The 24,651-nt window shown below is 36.7% G+C and overlaps 1 protein-coding gene across 2 annotated transcripts in view; it reads left to right on the top strand.

Moving 5' to 3' along the window:
* Positions 1-13,129, top strand: part of LOC134657820 (zinc finger protein ubi-d4) — a 30,251-nt gene extending 17,122 nt beyond the window's left edge. Inside the window, exons 7-12 of one of the 2 annotated variants that reach the window (XM_063513391.1) lie at positions 393-563; positions 2,479-2,633; positions 3,732-3,837; positions 11,381-11,493; positions 12,322-12,454; positions 12,972-13,129. In XM_063513391.1, the coding sequence (XP_063369461.1) occupies positions 393-563; positions 2,479-2,633; positions 3,732-3,837; positions 11,381-11,493; positions 12,322-12,450 (674 nt within the window). In that variant the 3' untranslated portion in view covers positions 12,451-12,454; positions 12,972-13,129. Of the gene's footprint in view, positions 1-392; positions 606-2,478; positions 2,634-3,731; positions 3,838-11,380; positions 11,494-12,321; positions 12,455-12,971 lie in introns of both variants that reach the window. The other variant, XM_063513390.1, reaches the window with a different exon arrangement.
* The last annotated feature ends 11,522 nt before the right edge of the window (positions 13,130-24,651 follow it).

The following is a 24,651-nucleotide window of genomic DNA, read 5'->3' as shown; positions in this document are numbered from 1 at the left end:
ATGACTCTCTGTCTATGTTTGAAATAAGACAGTCCTTTGACACACTATAAGTAATAACTGAGAACGAAGTGAGACCCTCTGTGACTGGCTGAAATATCGCAGTAAAATACTAAAGTACCTTTTATTCAGAAAACTTATCAATCATTTTTTAAATAAATAGAAAGGGGCACTTTCTAATAAACACAAATCTCAAAATGACGGACAGAGACAAACTATTACAACGGCGTGTTGGATTTGAGAGACATTTATTGAAAGTGTTGTCATAGATAAATCAAGTCTTTATAAAAATGCATTGATAACTTAACTTCATTTTCAATACATCTGAGTGTGCATATATTTTCACGTTTTTAAACACGTAAAAATCTCACACTAACAAACCTGTCTCTCAACAGTGTGCGGCGCGAAATACAAGACCCGCCCGGGCCTGACGTACCACTTCACGCACACGCACAAGGAGTCTGCCCCCGCGGCCACCAGCGACGGGGACTCCCGGGACAGCCACAGCCGGCCCGGGGCGCACACGCCGCCCGCGCCGCAGCCCCCCGCCACAGAGTACCAAGACAGTTACGTGACATTCTTGAGTAATCCCGGAGGGCCCGCTGCAGGTTAGTACCGAGCAGCGCGGCGGACGTCCGTTGGCTAGGGTACACGCTTACCATAAGTGTAAGGCCTGAGTGGACGCTCGAGTTGGGCGTGCAGCGGGGCGGGGCGTGCGGCGTGCATGTTAAACAAATGCAAGCGTATAGGAGCGGCCTTAGTGCACGCTGCTCACATCACGCGTGAGCCCACAGCCACGCTGCACGCCCCGCCGAGCGAGCGTCCACTCAGGCCTTACACTAAGGGCTGTGTGCGCGACGGGGTCCCTTTCTTTCCCATAAAGTTGTAAGTCATAATGTATTGTTTGTCATATTATCAGTAGTCATAAAACTGAAACCGTTACCTTTTCAGGATTGCCGTAAGGTTATCCTACAGATAGGTTAGGTTTATGGCAATTCTGAAAAGTGACGCGTTTCTGAACCAAAACAATTATGAATAACGAAAATGCGGGCGAACAATACATTATGACTTAAAACTATTTGGGAAACAATAGAGACCCGTGCGAAACACTAGTAGGTACTAATAGAGGGTTATTGGGATGAGATTCGGGTTTATTAGACTGAAATAGGGTTGTATTGCGTTAAGATTATTTTTGGGGGAGAAAGGGTCGGGTGGTCGGGCCTACTGCAGTGCACTGGGGTTCTCTTGAGATGAAATTGGATAGGAGTGATAGTGATTTATTGCAAGTAGATAGGGAATTATAGGGATGCAATTATAACTCTTAGATAATATTATATAAAGGCACTATTTATTACAGTGAAGTTTTTCTAATAAAGTTTTCACTTTTTGCCCTTTTGATATCTTGAATGATATCAAATCAAATGTAGTTTTAATCTGAATTTGGTTTTATTGTTTTTTTTTCTATTTTTGTGTGAAAATCTTAATGCGGTTCACAGAATACATCTACTTACCAAGTTTCAACAGTATAGTTCTTATAGTTTCGGAGAAAAGTAGCTGTGACATACGGACGGACAGACAGACGGACAGACAGACAGACAGACATGACGAATCTATAAGGGTTCCGTTTTTTGCCATTTGGCTACGGAACCCTAAAAAGTAGGCGAGTCGACTGTGACGTCACTAATACACATGTTTTCATATAAATTCCATATTAGCAAATCGTTTTGACAGTTCTAAAAAAGAAGCTGATTTGACTTAGGAAAGTAGCCAATTCCATATCTGATGATTGGATCCATATAAACAAAGCGAACCTCCAGTGAAGCGGTCCAATAACACATATATCAAACCAAAAAGTAATTTAGTCTCGTTTGCTTTAATATACCTACAGATAAACATTCATACAGCAGTCACTCAACAAATAAACCGAAATAAATCAGTTGTAGTCGGTCAAACCAATTTGTCAGTAAATAGGAACAAAAAAAACTATACTCATCCTTTTGGGTGCTAGTACTAGTGTAAGACGAAGATAGTATGATTTTCTGTCTATTTTTGAAATGAGAATAGTTATTTGTACAACAAGAGATCAAAGTTTGATATTTCTTCGAGTGCTTATTTTGAGTCCCGTGCAAGCGAAAGACTTTATACTATGAGCGTAGTAAGGGACTCAAAAGCGCACGAGATGTAAATAACTTTGATCTCGTGTAGTTCACAAAACTTTTCACCTCAGCAGTGAGAACATATTAGAGAACCCGAAAAATGTATTACTTCTTCATCACTTACCTATTCACTCATGTTTTCTTAAGATATACCAACAATTAAGTTTTGGCCTCAGCAGCTCGAACAAGGGTACTTTGCTACTTAAAAACAGTGAGCAAAATCGCATTTTGCTCACTGTTTTTAAGTAGCAAAGTACCCTTGTTCGAGCTGCTGAGGCGAAAAAGTCCTTTGACACAGTATACTCAACAAAGGTTCCTCCCGCAGACAAGCCGGCCGCGGCGGCCCCCCCTCGGCGCGCCACCCCGCCCCCCCGGCCCGCCTCGGCCGACACCAGCTCCTCCGACTCGGCGCACGCGCCGCTCGTGCCGCCCGGCTCCTCCGTGCCCGAGCTCAAGCTTCTGCAGGACAGCGCCGTCAAGGTATATACGATTGTAAACCTTACTCTAAACACGTAAGGACCATCTTCGATTAGTACAGTGTTGTGTACTTTCCGCATTTCGACAGGCGTGGCTCACTCCGCGATTTCGTCGCTTTGCTACAGGTAGCTAAAAGTACATCCGTTCCGCCTCAATTTTGGGAAAAGCCATAAGCCGCGCGTGGCGCTGACGCCACCTAGCGGCCATATCTGTGCTGATCGTAACGGACGCGTTTTGTTAGAGAGTGAGTCTTCTGTACTTAGTACTATTATTTATTCTGTAACCTTACTGTAAACACGTAAGGACCATCATCGATTAGTACAGTGTTGCTGTTAGTACTTTCCGCATTCCGATTGAAATGTTTTATTCTACAGAAGCTCAGATCAAAGAGAATAGAGTATACAGAGGCGGAATGTCAAACTAAATTATGTAGTTACAGTAAATTTACTGCCATATTTCGACAGAAAATTAAAACTTTTAGAACGCCATTTGACTTTGATCCTTATTTTTTCACTGATATGTGTTAAAAAAGGCAAAAGACAATCTTTTCGAGCGATGGCACTATAACCTTTGGCCTAGTTTCGAGTCGATGTTCTGTCGAAAGATGGCAGTAATTTACTGTGGCTGCATAATATACTGTGACAATCCCCCTCTATTTTAAATTCTCTTTGCTCAGATGCAGTGCATACTTCGGTCTTCTCAACTCACAAGGTCCACAGATCCTTGGTTAAGAGTGTTGCTATTAGTACAACCAGCAAGTAACAGCATTTTTTTGTTTATGTTGGTGTAGTTATTAAACACATGAACGGAGCGGCAGCTGACATTCACGAGGCATCATCATAGGTACATATCCCTTGACCGCATTGCGAGTTATCGCTCGGGAAAAAATTGGTCATGAAAATGAAACTTGGCACCAAGAACAAAGCGGTGGCAGACTGGCAGCTATTTAGCTATTTATTTATTTGTCAGTTCTATTTAGAACTGGCAAATTTTTCATACAGTCAATTGTATTTGTAACTAAGTTCGGTGATAAACTAATATGTCCTGAGTATTCCTTTATCTATGCTATTACATCAGAAATAACATAAACCCCATTTACAGGCGTCACCCTCCCCGTACTGCGACTTCTGCCTCGGCGACGACCGCGAAAACAAAAAGACCGGGACTCCGGAGGAGCTTGTCTCATGCTCCGACTGCGGTCGATCAGGTAAGAGGTGCTCCCACGAGCCCCGCTCCTGCGCCCTGCACAAACACCTCGCCAACATAAGACTCAATGGCGTCGTCGAAATTATAAACTCCATGAGCTACCCCGCCGACGCGTTTGACAAGTTCGCGTCACAGACTAAATTGTTAGAGAACGACGCGTATTATCTGTCGCCACCGTCCTCGCCGAGAGAGTGGCGATAGGCTGTGTACTTTACAAGTGAGCGTGCAAGGAGTGAAGGAAATAGCGTCACTATACTCTGAATTTGCTATTAACATACTCCAAAAATTTAAGGGGGACGTTCTTCATTCGAATGTATGTTCCTTGATTTTTGAAAACGGCTGGGCCGATTTAGAAAAGAGGACTTTTAAATTTTTTATTAGCACGCCTACAGTGATTTTGGGTATTTCTTTTATACTTTTGGAAAGGGAGACGTCCTAGTAAAGTGGAACTGTTACTGAAGATCATATTTTACAATACGTAGTCACCAAGTAAACTTGACGTGTATCTAAATACGTTTTAAAATCATTTTTTTAAATTGCCTCTTGATGTTTACGACGATGCAAAATCCATCTAGAAAAAAAATACGTAGGTTTTTTTTTTGTTTTTGCGGTACAAATTAGAGTATAGATGGCGTAATATAGGCACTATCTATTATCTATATCTAGTGTCTATTATTTTCTTCGAATCTTGCACAATCAGTTCAGTGGTCTGTGTTTAGAATTCAGATTCTCGCTTATTTATAGCACTAGCTTCTAGATCATATTGATCGGACTATCTGAATTGGGCGATATACTTACTTTCACGATTCGAGTATTATCTTGTGTGTCACAAAATTCATCACAAGAATTTGGTACTCTGCCGCAGATGCTAACAAACGTAACAGAGTGACAGAAACATATTACTGCTGAACACTTGAGCATGGAAGGTATAAAAGTTTAGTCTTTTAAAGTGACTGAACCGTTTTTTATGCAGGGCGTGGCACGTGCCGATTTATTTAACAATAGACAAAGGATTAGCCGTTCGGGGCCAGCTTCAAATCTACAGACTATACCTGCACCGAATAATGCCCCATCGTTTTTATTATTCTTATGTTAATATGAACTTGCCGTTTGGTCTATGGTACTAGGGGATATAGACGCAAAAATGTAACCCATTCATACGTATACTTAATGAAATTTTAAAAGTTATCTTTTAAATAATAAAATTTTAAATTTTATAGTTATATGGTGCAGGTATCTTATGCGTTTCATCTGGTTGTAGTATACTCTCTAAGACTTATATGAAGCTTTCACTCTGTTACTTTCTTTACTCCTGCGACCTTGCTAACCAAAGAGGGGTTATATAATTTTCATAGCTTCATCTATTTAATCTATCCATGATACATTCCAGAAATCATATTCTCAATAGAATTAGCCGCGTTCATATATTAAGTTTATTTTAATTCTCGTCTATGGTATACATTAAAGCAAATGTGATGTTAATGTTGCCATTTTAAAATTTCTATTGTGAGGAAGGATGCCAAATATTTTAACATGTTATCTGTTGTATTGTAAGATTGCGGCCGAGCATGTGCCTTGGTTTTTCGACGGCCAAACATAGATCTTATTTACATTTTAGTAGTTAGTAGCTTTGCTTTTACTGCCCGTAAGCCAAATTTTTCATTACCTAGCTTATCTAGTCACTGCGCCAAAAAAGTGTGCACGCGTCTCCCGTTAGAGGTTTAGATAAAACATGTAAGTGTAAGGTCTGAGTGGACGCTCGAGTTGGGCGTGCAGCGGGGCGGGGCGTGCGGCGTGCATGTTAAACAAATGCAGGCGTATAGGAGCGGCCTTAGTGCACGCTGCTCACATCACGCGTGAGCCCGACGCCACGCTGCACGCCCCGCCGAACGCTCCGCCTCGAGCGTTCACTCAGACCTTACACTAAGTTGTGTCGAATCACTAAATACAAATGGGGTTATTCATAAACGGCTGCTAACTTAATCAGTTGATGATCGTCGTTTATCCCTATCTGTCGTCATGCCATAGAGAAGCACAAACGACGATCATCAGCTGATTAACTTAGCAAACGTTAATGAATAACGCCGAAAGTCTATTAATAATTTTAAATGGTTTTGACACTCGAATAGCGTCCGCGCTCACGCCGCTCGTGCAGTCCGTTAGCACGAGGGCTGTAGCGTTCGCTTAGGCCTGAGATACACTTGTAAGTTTGACTTACGTAAGTAGGGACAAAGCTATTTGTTAGAATGAGTTAACGATATTCATCTCTCATTCTGGAGTATAGCTGTGTCCCTACGTAAGTAAAACTTACAAGTATATCTTATGCCTTACGTCGTTTATTATGCCCGGTACACATATTGCGACCCTCCTAAAGTCTATTTTTTTATTCGGTAGACTAAAATGACATTTCATAGTATGAAATGAAATGTCATTTCAGTCTACCGAATAAAAAAATAGACTTTAGGTCAGTATATGGGACGTAGTTACATGGCAGAACGCTCTAGTCAACTCTAGTGCATGACTAAGTCCCTTAGATTTTACTATGTTTGCCCAAAATCTGTACCGGGTATTAAAATAACATTTTGGTAGCTTTTCATTGACTAATAACACAATAAAACATCAGTCTTGTTTCTACTGGTGAAGGCATCTAACGACATTAGGTAAAGCCTCAGTTAACGACTGTTGTATGATTTGATTTATGTATATCGTAATGAAGAAATTAATTTGACATATTGTAATTCATATTTTAATGTAGTTTGTTATTCAACCAAAATGACCAAAAAAGAAATGAGTCGATATACTGCTATATTTCTATAGTTAAGAAAGGATATATTTATATATTTTTATTCTGCATGAAAGAAATGTATATTTCTTTGATTATTTTCATATGTTAAACTGTTGGAATTTTATTTTATAGTAAACTTAAAAAGGAATCGACACGAACTCTCATTATAATGTTTTATCTAGACAAAACACATTTACCTATAGTTTATAAATATGAAATATAAAATTTTAGTCATGTTAACTCGTGTTTTTGATGTTTGTTGGTCTGTCTTCAGACAAGTCAAATATAAACCGAATATTATTTTCTCATGTTTTGATGTGTTTAATAAATAATAATTATTTATTATTTACCAAGTTACTTGCAAACTTGAAGTTTCTGGAATGAGAGTGAGGGCGCTTACCAATATAGGTACTTGCGTTTACTTCTACAAACATTTTTGAATGTAAAATCGTTCAGGGCAAGACGGGATTCATTTAAGAGCCCATTAACGTGCACACTAGCGCCACTGCTAAATAATCTTGATTATTTAAATTTAACGAAAGATATTTAAAAAAAGGGGGCCGCTACGTACTGTATCTTGTACTAAAGCACCTTTTGAATACATCAAACTAGTTTCTATGTTGCTGAATTCGTCAATCTATAAACTCAAAACAAAAACGGCCGTTTTAACTTTGGACGCATAGATTGACGAATCCAGCAACATAGCTAGTTTGATGTATTCAAAAGGTACTTTAATACAAGATACAGTACGTAGCGGCCCCCTTTTTCAAATATATTTCGTTAAATTTAAATAATCACGATTATTTAGCAGTGGCGCTAGTGTGCACGTTGATGGGCTCTTAAAAACAAAAGTATTGTATCAATAATACAGAGAAATATATTAAAATAGAGATAATTATTTTATCTATATCTGCAAGGTAAACTGTATATTGACAGCTTTGCAACAGATGAATGTAATAGTAATGTTTTGTCTGCCGATAGTAGAGTTTACTTTACCCTCTAACCGCCCATACGTCAAACCTTGCCAAGCAGAATGAAATTTTATTTTGTCAACACAAAGTTCAAATTAGAATGGAACAGGAGACCTTTTTATAGATCTCTGGGCGGATAGAGGTTATATTATTTTAGTTATTCGATATATTACCAAAATGATCGGATGTCTACTTACAGTTAGTGTTGGTTGGAACTCGTGTCTTTTGAGTAAATGTGAAGAACTCTACTCGTTTTTAAAATAAAGACTACCTACGTCACAATTTTTAAGTTGTATCTAAATACTAGTAGCAGTAAAGAAAATCAGCTTTATTATAAGGTGTATCTAACTCATGAATTTTACATCAGTACAATGCATTTTAATTGAAATATTGACAAAAAAAAGTCCTTTGATACGGACTTGAGACAAGAATCGGGTCTCTGACCTGACTAGATGAAAAAAACTCAAGTTTAGTTATATTATATGAGTCTGAAAAACGTAGTCGAGTCTCTCAGAGGACTGAAAGGACTCGAGCCTTAACCAACACTACGAACGGTACGAGCTTAGTAAGTGCCTTGTTAAAGCAATATCTGACACCGCTAGAATAGTCTATATCTATAATATAATTATATACATTATAAAATTATAACCCAAAGATTCTGTTACGAAATTTTACTTAATTCCTAAATGTTTATTTTCAACGAAAGACTAACTTGATGTTATAAATTTAAAAATATATTATATCATTCCTGTAGCGTAATTTGTTTTGATAAATATAAATTTTAGATATTTTAAGGTTTGACAATTAAGATATTTGAATGTTATCAGTTTTATTTGCGAACATATATCATGTAGCTTTATATTATATAGTGAAATGGAGGTATACATTGTATACATGTATGTCAGCTTTCTTGGTATTGTATGTTTTGTGTTGTCGTGCAATAATTGAATGTTTGCCATCGGTGCCTTGAATACGTTATTTTAAGAGTTGCTGCATTTCAAAAAGTTACAAAAGTCCATACAGTCAGACCAAGCTATGCACTGGGTTTGGAATGAAAAATCCTTAATACAGGCAACTAGTGGCCTTAAAACTAGGATACATATTATGAAGAATATATTTCATTATTAAAAACTACAAAACACGTTATGGCTGCGATGCATTACGCAACCCCGCAGTGTCAGGGAGCCGGCCGCGGAACCGCCGAAACTTGACACACTTCGGCCAAACTTGACTTGAAAGTGTCATGATAGACACTTGACGTTGGTACTTCCACACTTGGTCATTGCTGTTTGGCCCGACTTTAACTTTTGTAATGTTGACAAAGTTAAAACTATATTGCAAGAACATAGATTTTATCCTCAGAGTAAGTTCTTTTTGCAAGCTTTTATTTAGTTTCACCTGTCCCATTGTCGGTCTGTAATCAAATCTTGCAAGTTAAATTTGATCCACTTCCCGGTTACCGATTGAGCTGAAATTTTGCATACACATGTAAGTTGGGTGACAATGCAATATTATGGTACCATCAAGCTGATCTGATGATGGAGACAGGAGGTGGCCATAGGAACTCTGAGATGAAACAACGCAACCTAATTGTGTTAGGGGTTTTTACACACTGCCCAAAAAAAAGAGTGTATTTAGAATTGTCTCGATGAGTATTAGTTGTCTGTCGTAAGAAAAGTACAGTCAGCGATAAAAGCTTGTACCAAAAATGAAATTTTTGCCAAAAACTTATTAAAACACCAAGACAGCCTAATAAGATATTTGAAATGCAGTTGCTTAATATCGTATTGAATACCAAATTGTATTCCTGGCAATATAGGCATGCTGTTATTTGATAAAAATCGTAGTTTGTTTATGGCTGCAACATTATTTACTGTATCTCGGTACTTGTTATTACGGTTATTTTAAGCTGGTAACATTGCCAATGAACATGGATTATCTTATTCTGGCCTTTTTTAAAATTACTAATGAAATTGATAGATGGTTTACTGAAAAAAGATATCAAATATTGATCTAATTTTGAAATCCAAAGTTAATAGGCAACGTTGCTAGTTGATAAGGTACAAATACCATAAAATTATAGTAGTTTTGTGCAGTCTGGTCAGATAATATGTTTAAAAGGCTACCATTAGACCTTACAAATTTTGCATTATGATATTCTCCAATTATTCTTTTTTTTCGCAGAGCTTTTCCAAGGTTTATAACTAAAACATACCAAGTTAAGGGTATCTAATGGTAGCTTTAAGGGAGGTCAACTTTCGTTAAGTCGTGTTTTAAATCTTATTGTTTGGAATAAGAGTACTTTTCATTTGTTTCCCTTAATTTTTTTTTATTCTTTGGACTTTTGGTTTTAGGAAGAAGTTAGTTTTTTTTAAACAGTGGCAATTTTAAAACGTGACTAAACGACAGTGTGGGTTCTCTTCAATTTGGACTGATACGCGTTGTATTGTATATCATTTGTTAACGCATCGTACGTGCCAAGTTTATATAGTTATGTTTGTTTTTATTCGATCTTATAATTTTATTTCTCATTGGCTAGATTATATTCCAAAGTATCTTTAAATGCAAGTACGGAAGTGCATACCGTAGCCAGGTTTACTGTTATGCTTCTTTGTTACACGAAAATAGTTATTTTAGCTTAATAAGTAGGTCTGTCGGCGTTTTTGTATACCATCGGATTTTTATAACATTAAAATTGTATGAATTTCAAATTAAATTGGCTTTTTTTATGTTGTGCTGAAGAATAGTGAATAAATGCACTTCCATACACCATTGAATGATACTTTACGTTAGTGATAATTGTTTGTTATATTTTAGTGTCGTTTATAAACTGTTTCACTATTGTTCGGCACATTATATAAAACCCTGATTGCCTTTAATATTAATTGTTGAATTTGTTCCAACTTCGAAGATTGACCGAGATATGAGACAAGGTAAGATATCATGTGCCTTACAATTAGTGAATTACATATACGTACCTACACTAAAATTAAATACAATAAATGACACTTATAGTTCTTTTTAGGATTAGAAAGCACTTCGCAGACGTAAACATGAGGTTCTAAATTAAGCACATTATGCGATAAAATGAATAATAAATGGATATACAGACTGTTAGTTAGTTCTTATCGGCATTTTGCGTAAAACGAGGTAGCGCTCCTCCATGAAGCCTAGCAATGTTTTCAGGTTATGACGAAAGTATAATGGTACAGTTTTTGCCATTATGGCTAAGGAACCCTAATAAGCAATGAGCAATAATAGTGTGAGATGAAATTAATTAGTTCATTATTATACCGCGTAAAATACGTTATAAAATACATAAAATACTTTGCGGGGTTCTTTCTAGTGTCATAAATAGTTTTAGAAGGGATTCCTATTCCTACCCACCGGTTGGAATATTAACCGTTAAATGCATTATGATGTAGATCTACATCGTATATTTTGATGGCCCGTAGCTCAATATGCATATATTATTTTTTAATTACTTTGATTTTTTTCTTTGTTTTTCCCACAATCTATACAACATTACCCATCTATTTTAATTTATTACGAAATTATACAAAAATCATGCATTTAAGGGTTAAGCTTCTATATCGTCAGGTGACAAGCAAAACTCACTAATTACCACCACAAGGTCATAGCCATAGTGAACCAATTAGTACTCCAATAAGGTTGATTTTTGTTTAATTACTTTTTAGTAATTAGTGAGTTTTGCTTGTCACCTGACGATATGAAACACAAGTGCAATGAACTCTGGAACATGTTTAGACCTGTGTGGTTGTGTGTAGGTCACCCGACGTGCCTGCAGTTCACGGTGAACATGTTCGTGTCGGTGCGCAAGTACCGCTGGCAGTGCATCGAGTGCAAGTGTTGCTCCATTTGCGGCACCAGCGACAACGACGTGAGTACACCACCTCACCTCGACACCACAGACAAGACATCCTCTAGACTGAGCCATAGAGAAATAAAGACAAGAGTGCTCACTCCATACATCCGTTCAGACTATTAATTTCAGTGTCTACATCTAGCATCGAGTAGCGGAACTATCAGTACTGCTACTTAACAATAGATGTAGCATCGACGGGAAAGTCTTATCTCAACAGCATAAGACTTTCCGGTCGGTGCTACATCTATTGTCAAGTAGCAGTACTGATAGTTCCGCTACTCGATGCTAGATGCTAATAGTCTTTTTGTTACTAAAACTGATGTATGGAGTGAGCACTCTATGTATTTTTTTGCTCTATGACTGAGCATAGTAACGCTACCCCCTCTGCCACTATATACGGTAGTTTTACTCCATCTTCGAGTCAAAGTGTCAGAATCCCGTACCGTGATTGGCCCGTGTCTTTGAACGGACCAATCACGGCACGGGACTCGCTCACCTCGTCCCCCGCACCCCAGTATTTTGGCAGCATCGGTTTCATGAAATAATTGCTCTAAACTCCGTCTAGAGGATTCCTAGTCTATGCTCGACACCGACACCCCAGTGGTCGACACTTTGTTTTAACCTTTTAGACGCCAATGACCGATATATCCGCACCGTAGGTTCAACGCCAAATACCGATCGGTCACATATCACAGAGCAACATAGACCTACGTGCATATGCATAAAGTTCAATTTCAGTTTTGACACTCCGGTGACCTGGCGTCAGCGTGACAGCTTTTGTGTTTGACACGGCGACGAAAAGGTTAAGTTGTTTCTAACCGCGTAACACATGTTTGGTTATAGGACCAGCTGCTGTTTTGCGACGACTGCGACCGCGGCTACCACATGTACTGCCTGGTCCCTCCCATCGAGAAACCGCCAGAGGGCTCCTGGGCATGCGCGCTCTGCATCAAGGAGTTCCACAACAAGTGAACAGGTACAGACCCGGCCACCACATGTACTGCCCGGATTTATATGCTGTTTTTAGTATTTGTTGTTATAGCAGCAACAGAAATACATCATCTGTTACAATTTCAACTGTCTAGCTATCACGGTCCATAGTTTCAGCCTGGTGACAGACGGACGGACAGCGGAGTCTTAGTAATAGGGTCCCGTTTTTACCCTTTGGGTACGGAACCCTAAAAAGTGCTAAATTTTTAGCAATGGCGGCTGCCTCTTTGGCGCGAACACTTATTGTTTACATTTTAAACAATTTATTTGCATATAATATAGCGATATTATTTTTAGGAAACAAATATACCTGTTGGCTATCGGAGCTATACGAACATTTATAAATATACTTTTTACATTAGTTCTTAGGTATAATATAAGGGTTAGGTTAGGTAGGTAATTAGTCCATCTTAGGTACATGAAGTAAGTACAGGCACGACAGACACGGCGTCGAAAATATTAAAAAATGTAGTAGCGCATTAACCTATTGTTTTAATTTTCAGGTTAAAAGTACGCTGAATTCTACTCGAGGTACTGCAGCAGTTGCTGTAACATATTATACTAAGTTATACGTTGCCATAGGTTACAGGCGGGTGTGGGCGGACATATAAATACAAATCAAGCAAATGGGGAATATTACGCAAAACTCTGCGCCACTAGCACAAACAGTAAACAAGCCGCCTTGATGCATCAATGTCATATTTATTCGTAACAAATAATCTGTCAAAACTTGTCAAAAAACTGTTAATGGCATAATAGTATATGTATGATTATAAGATTTATAAGTCACTCCTTGGTTAACAGTGACGGTTACGGGTGTGCTGGTGCTGCACTCTGGCACCAGAACATTACGTAATAGGGCGTTTTTTTTTGTTGTCCCCTAGACTTTTTTTTTCAAATTTGGGATTTTTTATGTTATTTCTACTCAGAATCACGAGCTCTTTCTATCCTAATAGGAGAAAAAAAGTGTCCCAAGGTTTTTATTTCCATTCCGTCACCATTTTTCATAGACTTTGTATGGCGGTCGCGTAATGGAAAGATCGAAAAATGTATGGAATTTTTGGGACACTGTTTTTCTCCTATTAAGATAGAAAGAGCTCGTGATTCTGAGTAGAAATAACATAAAAAATCCCAAATTTGAAAAAAAAGTGTAGGGGACAACAAAAAAAAAACGCCCAATAGTACCCTATTATGACCGCATTAAAAATAAAACTTAAAAATTAAAGCAAGTATAGTTGTGATTGATGAAATTTCTAAGGCAATTAATCATGTTTGTATACAAGAAAAAAACCGTAGACACAAATGGTGACTTTATTTCAAATCGTACATCGAAACACGAGTATGTATTGTATGACCAGACTTTTTCCCTTTTTATACCAATTAAATTAAATGGTTTTGGATCACGAAAGAGCTAAAAATGATTGCTACATACGTTAGTTTTAGTAAGAATGGCACTAAGTGCGGATTGTAGACTTAATATGTGTTAAATATAATGAAAAGTTACGCTCACACTCGCCCATGTCATAGATATATAACTATAATAGACGTAAATAAATTTAAATTTACTATATATTAACTATATACATGGACAATACATAGGGGCGGTATCTAGTTTCCATAGAGCAGGGGCCCGTTTCTCAAAAGCTTGTAACGTGTAATACAAGCGGATGTCACTTTTTGACAGCTTTTGTTAGAAAGGGACTTCCACTTGTATTACAAGTTACAAGCTTTTGAGAAACGGGCCCAGGCCGTGCGCTTTTCAAGACAAGTAACACCTTTTCTAGAATTTAGTGCATTAAAGATTCTAGGATTTTTGACAGTAACGGATTGTCAGGTAAAAAATTGTTACACAAAGCTCATAGTTTTGAGTTTATGTATTTTTTTTTAAGTAAGGGGTGTGGTTGATAGAAATTCTTTAATTTTCCAACGTCTATTATAGTTGTTAGTCTATGCAAATGTGTAATAAATCATATGTACTCAGTCTCGAAGTTTCTACCTCCACCGGTGCTTGCTTTATCTATTTAGAACCGGCTAACGACTACACGCGCGTGAGGTGTATTTTTCCAAACAAACGTCAAAAATCCCACCATCTAGAATTCTAGAGCAGGGGTTCCCAAACTTTGTTTAGGCAGGCCCCCCTGCTGCCTAAAATGAAGTTCCCACGACCCCCTTCGCTTCGATGCAAGGAAACGGAGAACTATTCAGTAATCGTGTTCAAATTTCCCGAGGCCCCGCGCCCCCCTTAAAATGTGGTCGCGCCCCCCACTTTGAAAACCTCTGATCTAGACAAAGAGCTCACTTTTTTTAAAGATGGCGAGTGCAAATCCGCCATTTTGTAAATGTTAAACTATTTTTGTTTTTATCAAATCTGCTCACAAAATTAAAAAAAGGAAAACAGCCGGGCATACTGAAGCTTGCTTGTCCAATGGTAGCATAGTTTTGGAAAAATACCCCTCGTATCTTTCACAAGTATTCAAAGCACAAAATATGTAAACAGATCTAAAATGAATAAACGACACTGTACATACGGCACATAATAATATGTTATGACGCGTTGTCTATTCTGTTTATGTCTGCGATAAATAGTATGAGAAATGTAACACATTACAGTAGAGACTACTCTATTTTATTGCTCTAGTATTTAATGCATTTTCATGCTCTATGACAGGGGTTCCCAACCTTTTTAAAACCCTTGGGCAAAGAAAAATATACCCCATTTCCATTTATAAAAAAATCCAAGAATGATATTACTAAGGTCATGTGTGGTAAGAGAAACAGTTTATTTTCCGCGGGGCAAGACTAACACAGTATGAGGATTCCCTACAAGTGTCTCTCTTGCCAAAATGTCACTCTGCCTATTTAATTTTAATTACAAGAATAACAAAAACCTTAACTCTTTCTATTTTTGTTATACCTAATAGGGTATTTGACTACTAGTCAAATCAGTTCCTTTTTTCGAACTGTCAAAACGATTTTTCTTCTATGAAATTTATATGAAACACTAGCATGTGACGTCACAATCAAATTACCCACTCTTTATAGTTTAATACGGGTTTCAAAATAGAAATTGTGTCTAAAAATAACTGCTGCCTACGTTTCTCTATTAATCTTCTGGTGCTTTATTTCATGCATGGTGTAAAATAATTTATTTTAAATACAGTCAAATACCCTATAGCCAGCTGAGACCGGTTCACGGGTATCTAGTGCTATACCCGTGAATGGGTTCCAGCAGGCGTTCTACATGACATTGTAACTTGTCTTAAAGGGCCTCTGCGATGTTAACTTCGGCCCCACGCACGCCTCCTAAAGGTCCGGGACCCCATGGTAAAAATAATAATCGCTCCGCTGGTTGGGAGCTTCTGGTTTATGAATAAAAGTTTAAATATCTATATGTGACGTTATCTATGAAAAGGGACCTTATTGTCGATGGTGCTTACGGCATTATTAACGATGCTCCGATATAAATACAATGCCGCTGTGCGGCGAAAGCGCCATCGACAATAAGGTCCCTTTTCATAGACAATGCCCCATATATACGCCGGTTCAGTACTTACAACATAATTTATTTGCTTTAAAGCTGATTTTTCAACACCGCTAATATTATCTGGCCCCTATTTCACCACGGCGACAGGTGCGACAATTCGACAAATGTCACTGTTGCTGACGTCACAGGCATCCATGGGCTACGGTTACCGCTTACCATTGGGCGGGCCGTATTCCTGTTTGCCACCATCATTGTATTATTTAAAAAAACATTATTATATCGGCAAAAAACAGGTATTTCTCTTTAGAAGTTTATGATGATGATGGTGACAATTGTCACACGATTTAATAGAACTTTCGGTAATTCTTAACAGAGAATGAGTTCTGTGTCGGAATTTCGTGACAATTGTCGTGTTTCTTGTGACAATTGTCATTAGCTTCGCAAAATAAGTACTCATTTATTGGCGATATCATGGAGTTTTGTTTTAATGAATATGATGGTGGCAAACAAGCACACCGCCCGCCCGATGGTAAGCTGTTACCGTCTATGGAGGCCTGTAACGTCAGTAACAGTGATGTCGACAATTCTCGCACCTGTCACCTTGGTGAAATAGGGGCCTAGTAGATATAGACCACTTTTTACAAGCTTTTATTTAACTTGTTAAGTGCCAATTGCACCATTTACTAACCCGGGGTTAACCGGTTAAACCCTGGAGTTACCATGGCTACCAGTACAATTTGACACTGGGTTAACGGTTTAACTGCTTAACCTCGGGTTAGTGGGATGGTGCAAGTGGCCCTAAGTGCGCAATTTATTAACATGTGAGGAGTGTCTTTTCAAAAGGGTTTATTTTTTTCTTAGCGGTACTTCTAGAGAGAACCTTGCTCAAGAAAACTTAAGGTCCAATTTAGAAATAGATTCCCAGAAAAAATAAACCCTTTTGAAAAGACACTCCTCATGTGATGCAGGCGTGCATTTTATAAATGGTTCATCACTATTTGTAGATGTATTCCGATTTAAAATCAAGGACAGATTATTTTATTTGCTATAGGTAAGAAAAATCAAACCTTACCATACTGTATGTGTTTTAATGCTAAATATAGTATGTTATAATGAAATTCACTGTAAATCACATGCATTCCACTTCATTTAGCTGTATCATTCTGTAAGCAGATTTATCTACACGGGCGTGGATCTCGTAAATATCTACACAGAACTTTTGCATGGAGTAAAATTATGTTTTAAGGGGTTTGTTAGTTATAAAAATGGTTCGTATTGTAGATATTTATGAGCTAAGTAATTTAGATCTGCTTCGATTTTCATGCGTTATCATTAAAATTTGCCAACGATTTATATAATACATATTCACGTGTTAAACGTTTACACTAACATTTGAAGGTCGTTTTCCCATTTTCTAATACTACTTAACCTAATCCATAATATAATGTACTCGAAAATAACAGTGAAATTAAAATACTAAGATTTTCCATAATTGTGTCGTTCTCAAACAAAAGGTTTACGGTTTATTGACAGAAATCGCGATTTCTAATTGCATTTTTCTGCTAGTACGGCCTCTGACTGTCAATGATGGTACCTTTTACTTGGGAACGACACAAATGTTTTCTGCTTGCCTTCAGCTCTCTGTACGCCATTGAGATTGTGATAGTACGGGAAAACTGCCGGCAGTCGATAAGATTATGGCCTTTATTGCGTTTGGAATAAGTCCCATTTTAGTAACAGGTACGCGCGACGAACAAAATTAAACATTTTACATTGACCTCTGAACGCCACGGCTATCGTGTGCGGCGCGCCATTTTGAACCTTGTCGGAATGCACGAAGGTTGGTATTGGGCTGTAACCGCGCGCGTCAGTTGACGTCTTTGACGGTCAAAGGGTTTGTCAAGTCAAGTTGCCGCAGCCACATTTAACGTTGATCAGTTCGTTGATTGTGTGAGGCAATACGCCCTTTATCGCCGAGACGCAATCTCCCAATTGTGTTTGTTTAGTGCACCAGCCTCAAGTTAACCTTTTAGACGCCAATGACCGATATATCCGCCCCGTAGGTTCAACGCCAAAGACCGATTAATCGGTCACAGACCACAGAGCAACATAGACCTACGTGCATATGCATAAAGTTCAATTTCAATTTTGACACTTCGGTGACGTGGCGTCAGCGTGACAGCTTTTGTGTCTGACACGGCGTCGAAAAGGTTAAAATTGGTTCTTTTATCATAAAAGTACTTACTTTCATTTTAGTCAAACTAAATGTTTTTGAAAAAAAGTCAGTCGGGAGATAAATTATGAGATTAATATTGTATGTATAGTGCTTGACTGGCTGACTTTTTTACAAACACAATTACAAGGTTTACTGAACTGAAAGTACTTTTATGATATTTTATCTGTAGCTCAAGAAATGATACAATAGGGTATCAAATAACGATACCCTACATTGTTAAAAATATTGTGTATTTAATACTTAAATGGGACTTGATGGAACTATCAATGTCTTTTCTGCTCTTTTATCGATCTTAAAACACTTAAGAAATACAGTGAACAATAGAAATCACATCTCATATCAGTTTGAAATCGTTGTTTAAATATAAATTTAGCTACAATTTATTTAGTACACCTAATGTTGCCATGAACGGAACAACATCAGTATTAAATAAGTAGTGGTCGTTGTTTAAATGTGTGTATTTGTAAATACCTAATATTGTAGCATAGCATGACTGCGTAAAAACACTACGAAGGTGTAAGAAAACTTGCTAAAAAAACTTTACAGCTTACTATAACTACATAAGGATATTTTTCAGACATAAAATACAATATAATGCCCGTTTTTTTACCATTACAAAAATACTACGCGGTCTTGACGTGTCTCTGTATTGAAACACAAACAAAAATAAGTCACGGCAATTATATAGCATAATATAAAATAATTTCATGTTTATTTACATTAGTTACTAAAGCATTTTTTAAAGCATTTTTCAATATAAAAACACGTCAAGATCGGGTAGTATTTTCTAATGCTAAAAAACGAAGTACAATGGCGCTGAAAGCGGTTTAGAATGTTTAACTAGAAGTGAAATATCCCACAATTACCTAAATACATGATCGATAAAATACAGAAAAGGATACACTAGGCCTATAAATAGTTTATACGTAACACTGTGGTAAGGACTGTGATCAGACGGGGGTTGTGATGGTATAAATGTGGGTTTACACCATTTTTTAATGCTTTTTATATTTTTTAAGTCGTAGCGTAGTGTCTATCAATCCGAATTTTGCTTTGTACGTTTGTGCCGAACAATTTCTAGGCTTGGTTATACGAATTTTTGAAGTAACGTTAGTGACCCAGTGCTTGACACTGACCCAATAGTGGTTAAGCTGTCGAACATTAAGACCAACCACTATAACTTGAGATAGTTGTGCGAAATGAGGTACCTGTTTAACACATTCATTGCCACCCAGCCAAACAAGACATCCGCGCCAGGCCACAAAAATGTCGTCATATAAAGCTGTAGTACCACGATCCCGACTATGGGTCGTCCGGCCTGGGAGCGAAATCATAAAATACCCGATAGTCGGGTTTTCGGCACTGAATGTGTACCTACCTACAGATTTTATAGCTGTAGTGTCCGATTACCATCTATTGCCACTATAGTGCTATTAAACATTCGTATAATCATGCCCTTATATTCCTGCCAGCTTAAGTCTTCTGCTCTTATATATCGGTGTTATAACCACCTAAGTCTCAAAATTTTAAAAAGACAATTCAACTCTATTTCTAAAAGCATTTGATTCAATTTGCGTTGCAATGTTTGGGGCTTAGGGGGGTAAATGTAGCTAGTGTTGAACGCAACGCGAGCGAAATATTTTTGTAAGTGAGTAGTGTACATAGTATCATGTCGTAATCATCGAATATGCATAATTGGTCATTTACATATGCGTGTGTTTTATCGGTGCGTTAAATGTAACAACTTGTTACTAACTAACTAAAGGCGTTCGAATCCGGCCTTCACCACTGGAGGGCTTCGTCACTTTTTCAGTTGTTACTATAGTTCGTTTTTTTAGCATTAGAAAGAAGGTAAGCGATCTTGACATGTCTTTTAATTGAAAAACGCTTTTTAAAAATCAATAACTATTACTTATGAAAGCAGAAGACTATAAATGATCGTATTAGATTCATAATTGTTACATATTTACCGTAATTTATTTTTAAAATGTGTTTTTCAATTTAAAGACACATCAAGATTGTTTACCTTATTTGTAATGCTAAAAAAACGAACTATAACAAGTTAAAGTCAATTCCATAAATCAACAAAATGTATTTTTCCAGAATACTCAAATATTGTTAACAATTAACAATGTCATAGTTTTACTAGTGAAAAAATGATTGTAGATGTATGTTTGACATATTTATGAATGCGTTTGCCAGAACCGAAACTGTTCATGGTTAATGTTGGTAAACTGGAATATAAATATGAATTCTTGATTTGTAATAAACATTTTGTTATTCTAAGAAAAATCATTCACCGCTATATGTTTACTTTACGCACCGATAAAACATATGGATATTTCGAGAACCTCGTATAATTGTGACGTTCTTTGCTAACATAATATATCTCATCTAAGGAGCACAACAATGGACACATACCCAATTACGGACATTTTTTTTTTCAACGAAGTTATTAATATAAAAATATTAAGGATTGCATTTACAACAATAAATTTATAACCGTAAGATCTTTGAATTAACCTTTTGGACGCCAATGACGGATATATCAGCACCGCAGGTCCAACGCCAAAGGCGGATGAATCGGTCACATACGACAGAGCAACATAGACCTACGTGCACATGCATAAAGTTCAATTTCAGTTTTGACACTTCGGTGGCGTCCGAGTGACAGCTTTTGTGTTTGACACGGCGTCGAAAAGGTAAACTTTAAGATCGGTTTTCCTAGGATAGCGGTGCCGTCATATAGCGGCCGTCTCCATACTAAATAATACGGCTAAATATGGATGTCGTAGTATTTGTATGGAGACGGCCGCTATATGACGGCACCGCTTTCGGAGGAAACCAAAGAGTGTCCATCACTGGTCTGCCATTTTCAAGAGTCCAATCCTGGCCCCGCCACCTTGAGGTCACAATATGCGGGTTCTCGGTGGAACATAGCAGCGTCATCAAATTGTCATAGCGTTTTTTCCAGTTGTTCTATAAAACTTGTTAGGTTTACTTAAATTTAAGATCTACATTATGTGTCATACTAAGTGTGGTGACGTAACAAATAAAATGAAATTATGTATGCGGTTGTTTCATTTTAACCAAAGTGTCATCTCAGATTAATCTTTAACACATTCAGTGCCGGCGGGAGCTACGCCCTACCATAGAGAAAAAAATACATAGAGTGCTCACTCCATACATCAGTTCAGACTATTAATTTCAGTGTCTACATCTAGCATCGAGTAGCGGAACTATCAGTACTGCTACTTGACAATAGATGTAGCACCGACCGGAAAGTCTTATCTCAACAGCATAAGACTTTCCGGTCGGTGCTACATCTATTGTCAAGTAGCAGTACTGATAGTTCCGCTACTCGATGCTAGATGCTAATAGTCTTTTTGGTACTAAAACTGATGTATGGAGTGAGCACTCTATGTATTTTTTTCTCTATGGCCCTACAAGCGTAGCCGATAACAGGATAAACTGTATGTAGGCGAAGCGCCTACGAACAGAACCCGCCTAGTGGGTCCCAGGCTGTGAATGTGTTAAAAAAAACATTTTACAGTACATATGGGGCTACTTTTCCGCACTAGTGCGTAAAATAGCACTTTTCGTGCGTATGTCGAAACTTTAAAGTGCCATATGTACTGTAAAACTTTGTTCGATACACGTGCGAATAGGTAATTCGCAACTCGTGTCGATTTAAAACACTCCCTTCGGTCGTGTTTTAATTTATCGCCACTCGTTTCGAATTTCCTCTTTTTCGCACTTGTATCGAAAATAACTATTACAGTACATATGGCCCTATTTTCCCGCACTAGTACGTAAAATAGCACTTTTCGTGTGTATGTCAAAAGTTTAAAGGGCCATATGTAGGTACTGTAAAACGTACGATACACGTGCGAATAGGTAATTCGCAACTCGTGTCGATTTAAAACACTCCCTTCAGTCGTGTTTTAATTTATCGCCACTCGTTTCGAATTTCCTCTTTTCCGCACTTGTAAATAACTATTACTGAGACTTAAAATTCGGTACACGGCGGGAAGAAGTTGATAACTCGAGATATTTTATTAAAGAACTTAAATTAAATTACATAATGTTCAAATTTCTTCCATTTTTTCCCGCGAGTTATCGACTTCTTCCCGCCGTGTACGGAATTATTTTGCATTCTTTAACAATATAGGTTAGTAGAGAATGAGTAACTAACAATAAAAATGCATTTTATGATGGATCTATATTTATTATCGGAACAATTCACTACTTTGTATGATATGAAACCAAACAACTTTTGGCATTAAACATCGAGACATGTCTAATTTCTAACATTGCACGTTCTAGTTTGACTAAATCTATCTAAAATACTAAAAATAACACTACGACATCAACAGATTTATATAAAAAATCAACAGAAAGTAGGTAACAATTTCAAAGTACCACTTCGAAGAAAAAATATTTTTGTGAAGTGGCACTTATTATAAAAAAAGTAACAAAATTATAATTATTACAAATAGTACTAAAGATTTTAAATAAAATAGTTCTGATAATAATTTGTATTAAAAATCTGTCAGATCTCAATAAAATAATAGGTAACACAGATAAACTGCAATGGAATATACACATACTTAATCAATTATATTTGTATAAAGGCCTAAGAATCTGAACTAGTGCCTATGCCAATTCTCGGGATTAGTTGCCAAGCGGACCCCAGGTAGCATGAGCCTTGGCAAAAGCCGGGACAACACGAGGAAAATGATGATGAAGAATAACTAGAATCATTTTTTTAGGATGCCAGTTAGGACAACTGAATTGTAAGGCGTGTGAATCGTATCTTTCAGCGATTTTGAATAACTGTATCTGGTAAACTCAGTCATCGATATAGTAGAACAACAACAAATACATACATATGAAAACGACGTTACAATACGAAACATTCAACAGTGTATTAAAAATAATAATTTAAAATAATATGTGGTCATGATAGCTTTCAACGTCATGGTTTAAAACTTAATAAAAACAACAACTACTGACCAATACTTAAAAAATAAATTCTTTCGAACTAATTTTTCACATATACCTAAAAGCATATCAGCAATATTGCTTTTTCAACGTGAGAACGTGACAGTAATTTTATTGCCAACTTTTAGATAACTTAATTTGACGTACATATATATTCAACGTTTTTGAACGTAACTAATAACGACTAACTGTCGAATACAAAATACAATACATAATGATAACAAAATAATGATAACAAATTTTGAAAATTATTCGCTCCTAAGATTTCATATTAATATCATTTTTATATTAATTTACTTAAGACATATTAAATAACGTTATTTTAACGTTTTTATAAACTTTCTCACGTTTCTTAAGCCATATAGTAACGATTTATTATTGTGTCTAAACTTTAGTTATTATAACTATCACAATAATTTGTGACATACTTAAATAAATACAATACTAGGTATTTTACAAAATTGGAAGACATTTGAAGATTTTGTTGTTTATATTTAACATCTAAGTTAGATATTATGCCTAATAAATTACTTAGATTTAATTAACATCTAATATGATTTAGGATTGTATTATGGAAATCATTTATGTGTTGATGATTTTTCCTGTATTAGCATTAGGGCGAACTAAAAAAGTAGAAGATAAATCGTTTTCTTTACAAAAATAGTAAAATTTTAAACAGTCAACATGATAGAAGAAATAGCAATTTCTCTAACTTCTAAACTACACAAGCCAAATATAACATTTTCTAGATTTTGGCAAGACAACAAGACAACTTTTTATTTTACCGTAAATTAAATAACAAAGTCAAATCTGGCTTGGCAGGCGCAGGATGTAAACATCACTTGAGCATATTGCGAATCTTAGTCTAATGAGCAATGTTCAGTTAAAATAACACATAGTCAAATCATAGTGTTTTTAAGAGTCAAATCATAACCAAGTATGGACTAACCAAGTATTAGATGTAACTTTATTCATTTAATTTATACAATAATCGCGAGAAAATGCTCAAATAGGTGAAAAATCTTAACTGTATGGCCTATTTCTGTAGTAACTAAATTCTCGACTTATTTAGCTATTTCTAATTGAGCGTTGTCTTAAACTATAAGTCTATTGTATAACAGATATTATTTTGATAACATATTTATTTGGTTTATTTTCTAATAATAATTAACAAACAGCACCGTTTATATATCACTGCGTTTCGTTGTTTTTAGATTAAGATAGTATATAGTGAGAACACAGAATTCAAAATAATGTATTAAAAATATTGGAAGAATTCTGTGAGAGGAACTATTTGAATATAATTTTAGATAGAATTTATAAATAATATGTTATGTATAAAATTGTAATAGACTTGCACGATTTAATTTATACATGTAAATCGTAAAATCTGTAAAAGTTAAAATATATTAGTAAAAATTCTTGCGTATTGGTACACTAATGTGCCACCAAATGGTAT

This window comes from Cydia amplana, chromosome 21 (genome assembly GCF_948474715.1).
Source record: "Cydia amplana chromosome 21, ilCydAmpl1.1, whole genome shotgun sequence".
NCBI classification, from domain to species: Eukaryota; Metazoa; Arthropoda; class Insecta; order Lepidoptera; family Tortricidae; genus Cydia; species Cydia amplana.
The sequence above is the reverse complement of the archived record's forward strand: the minus strand, read 5'-3'. Positions and strand labels throughout refer to the sequence as shown.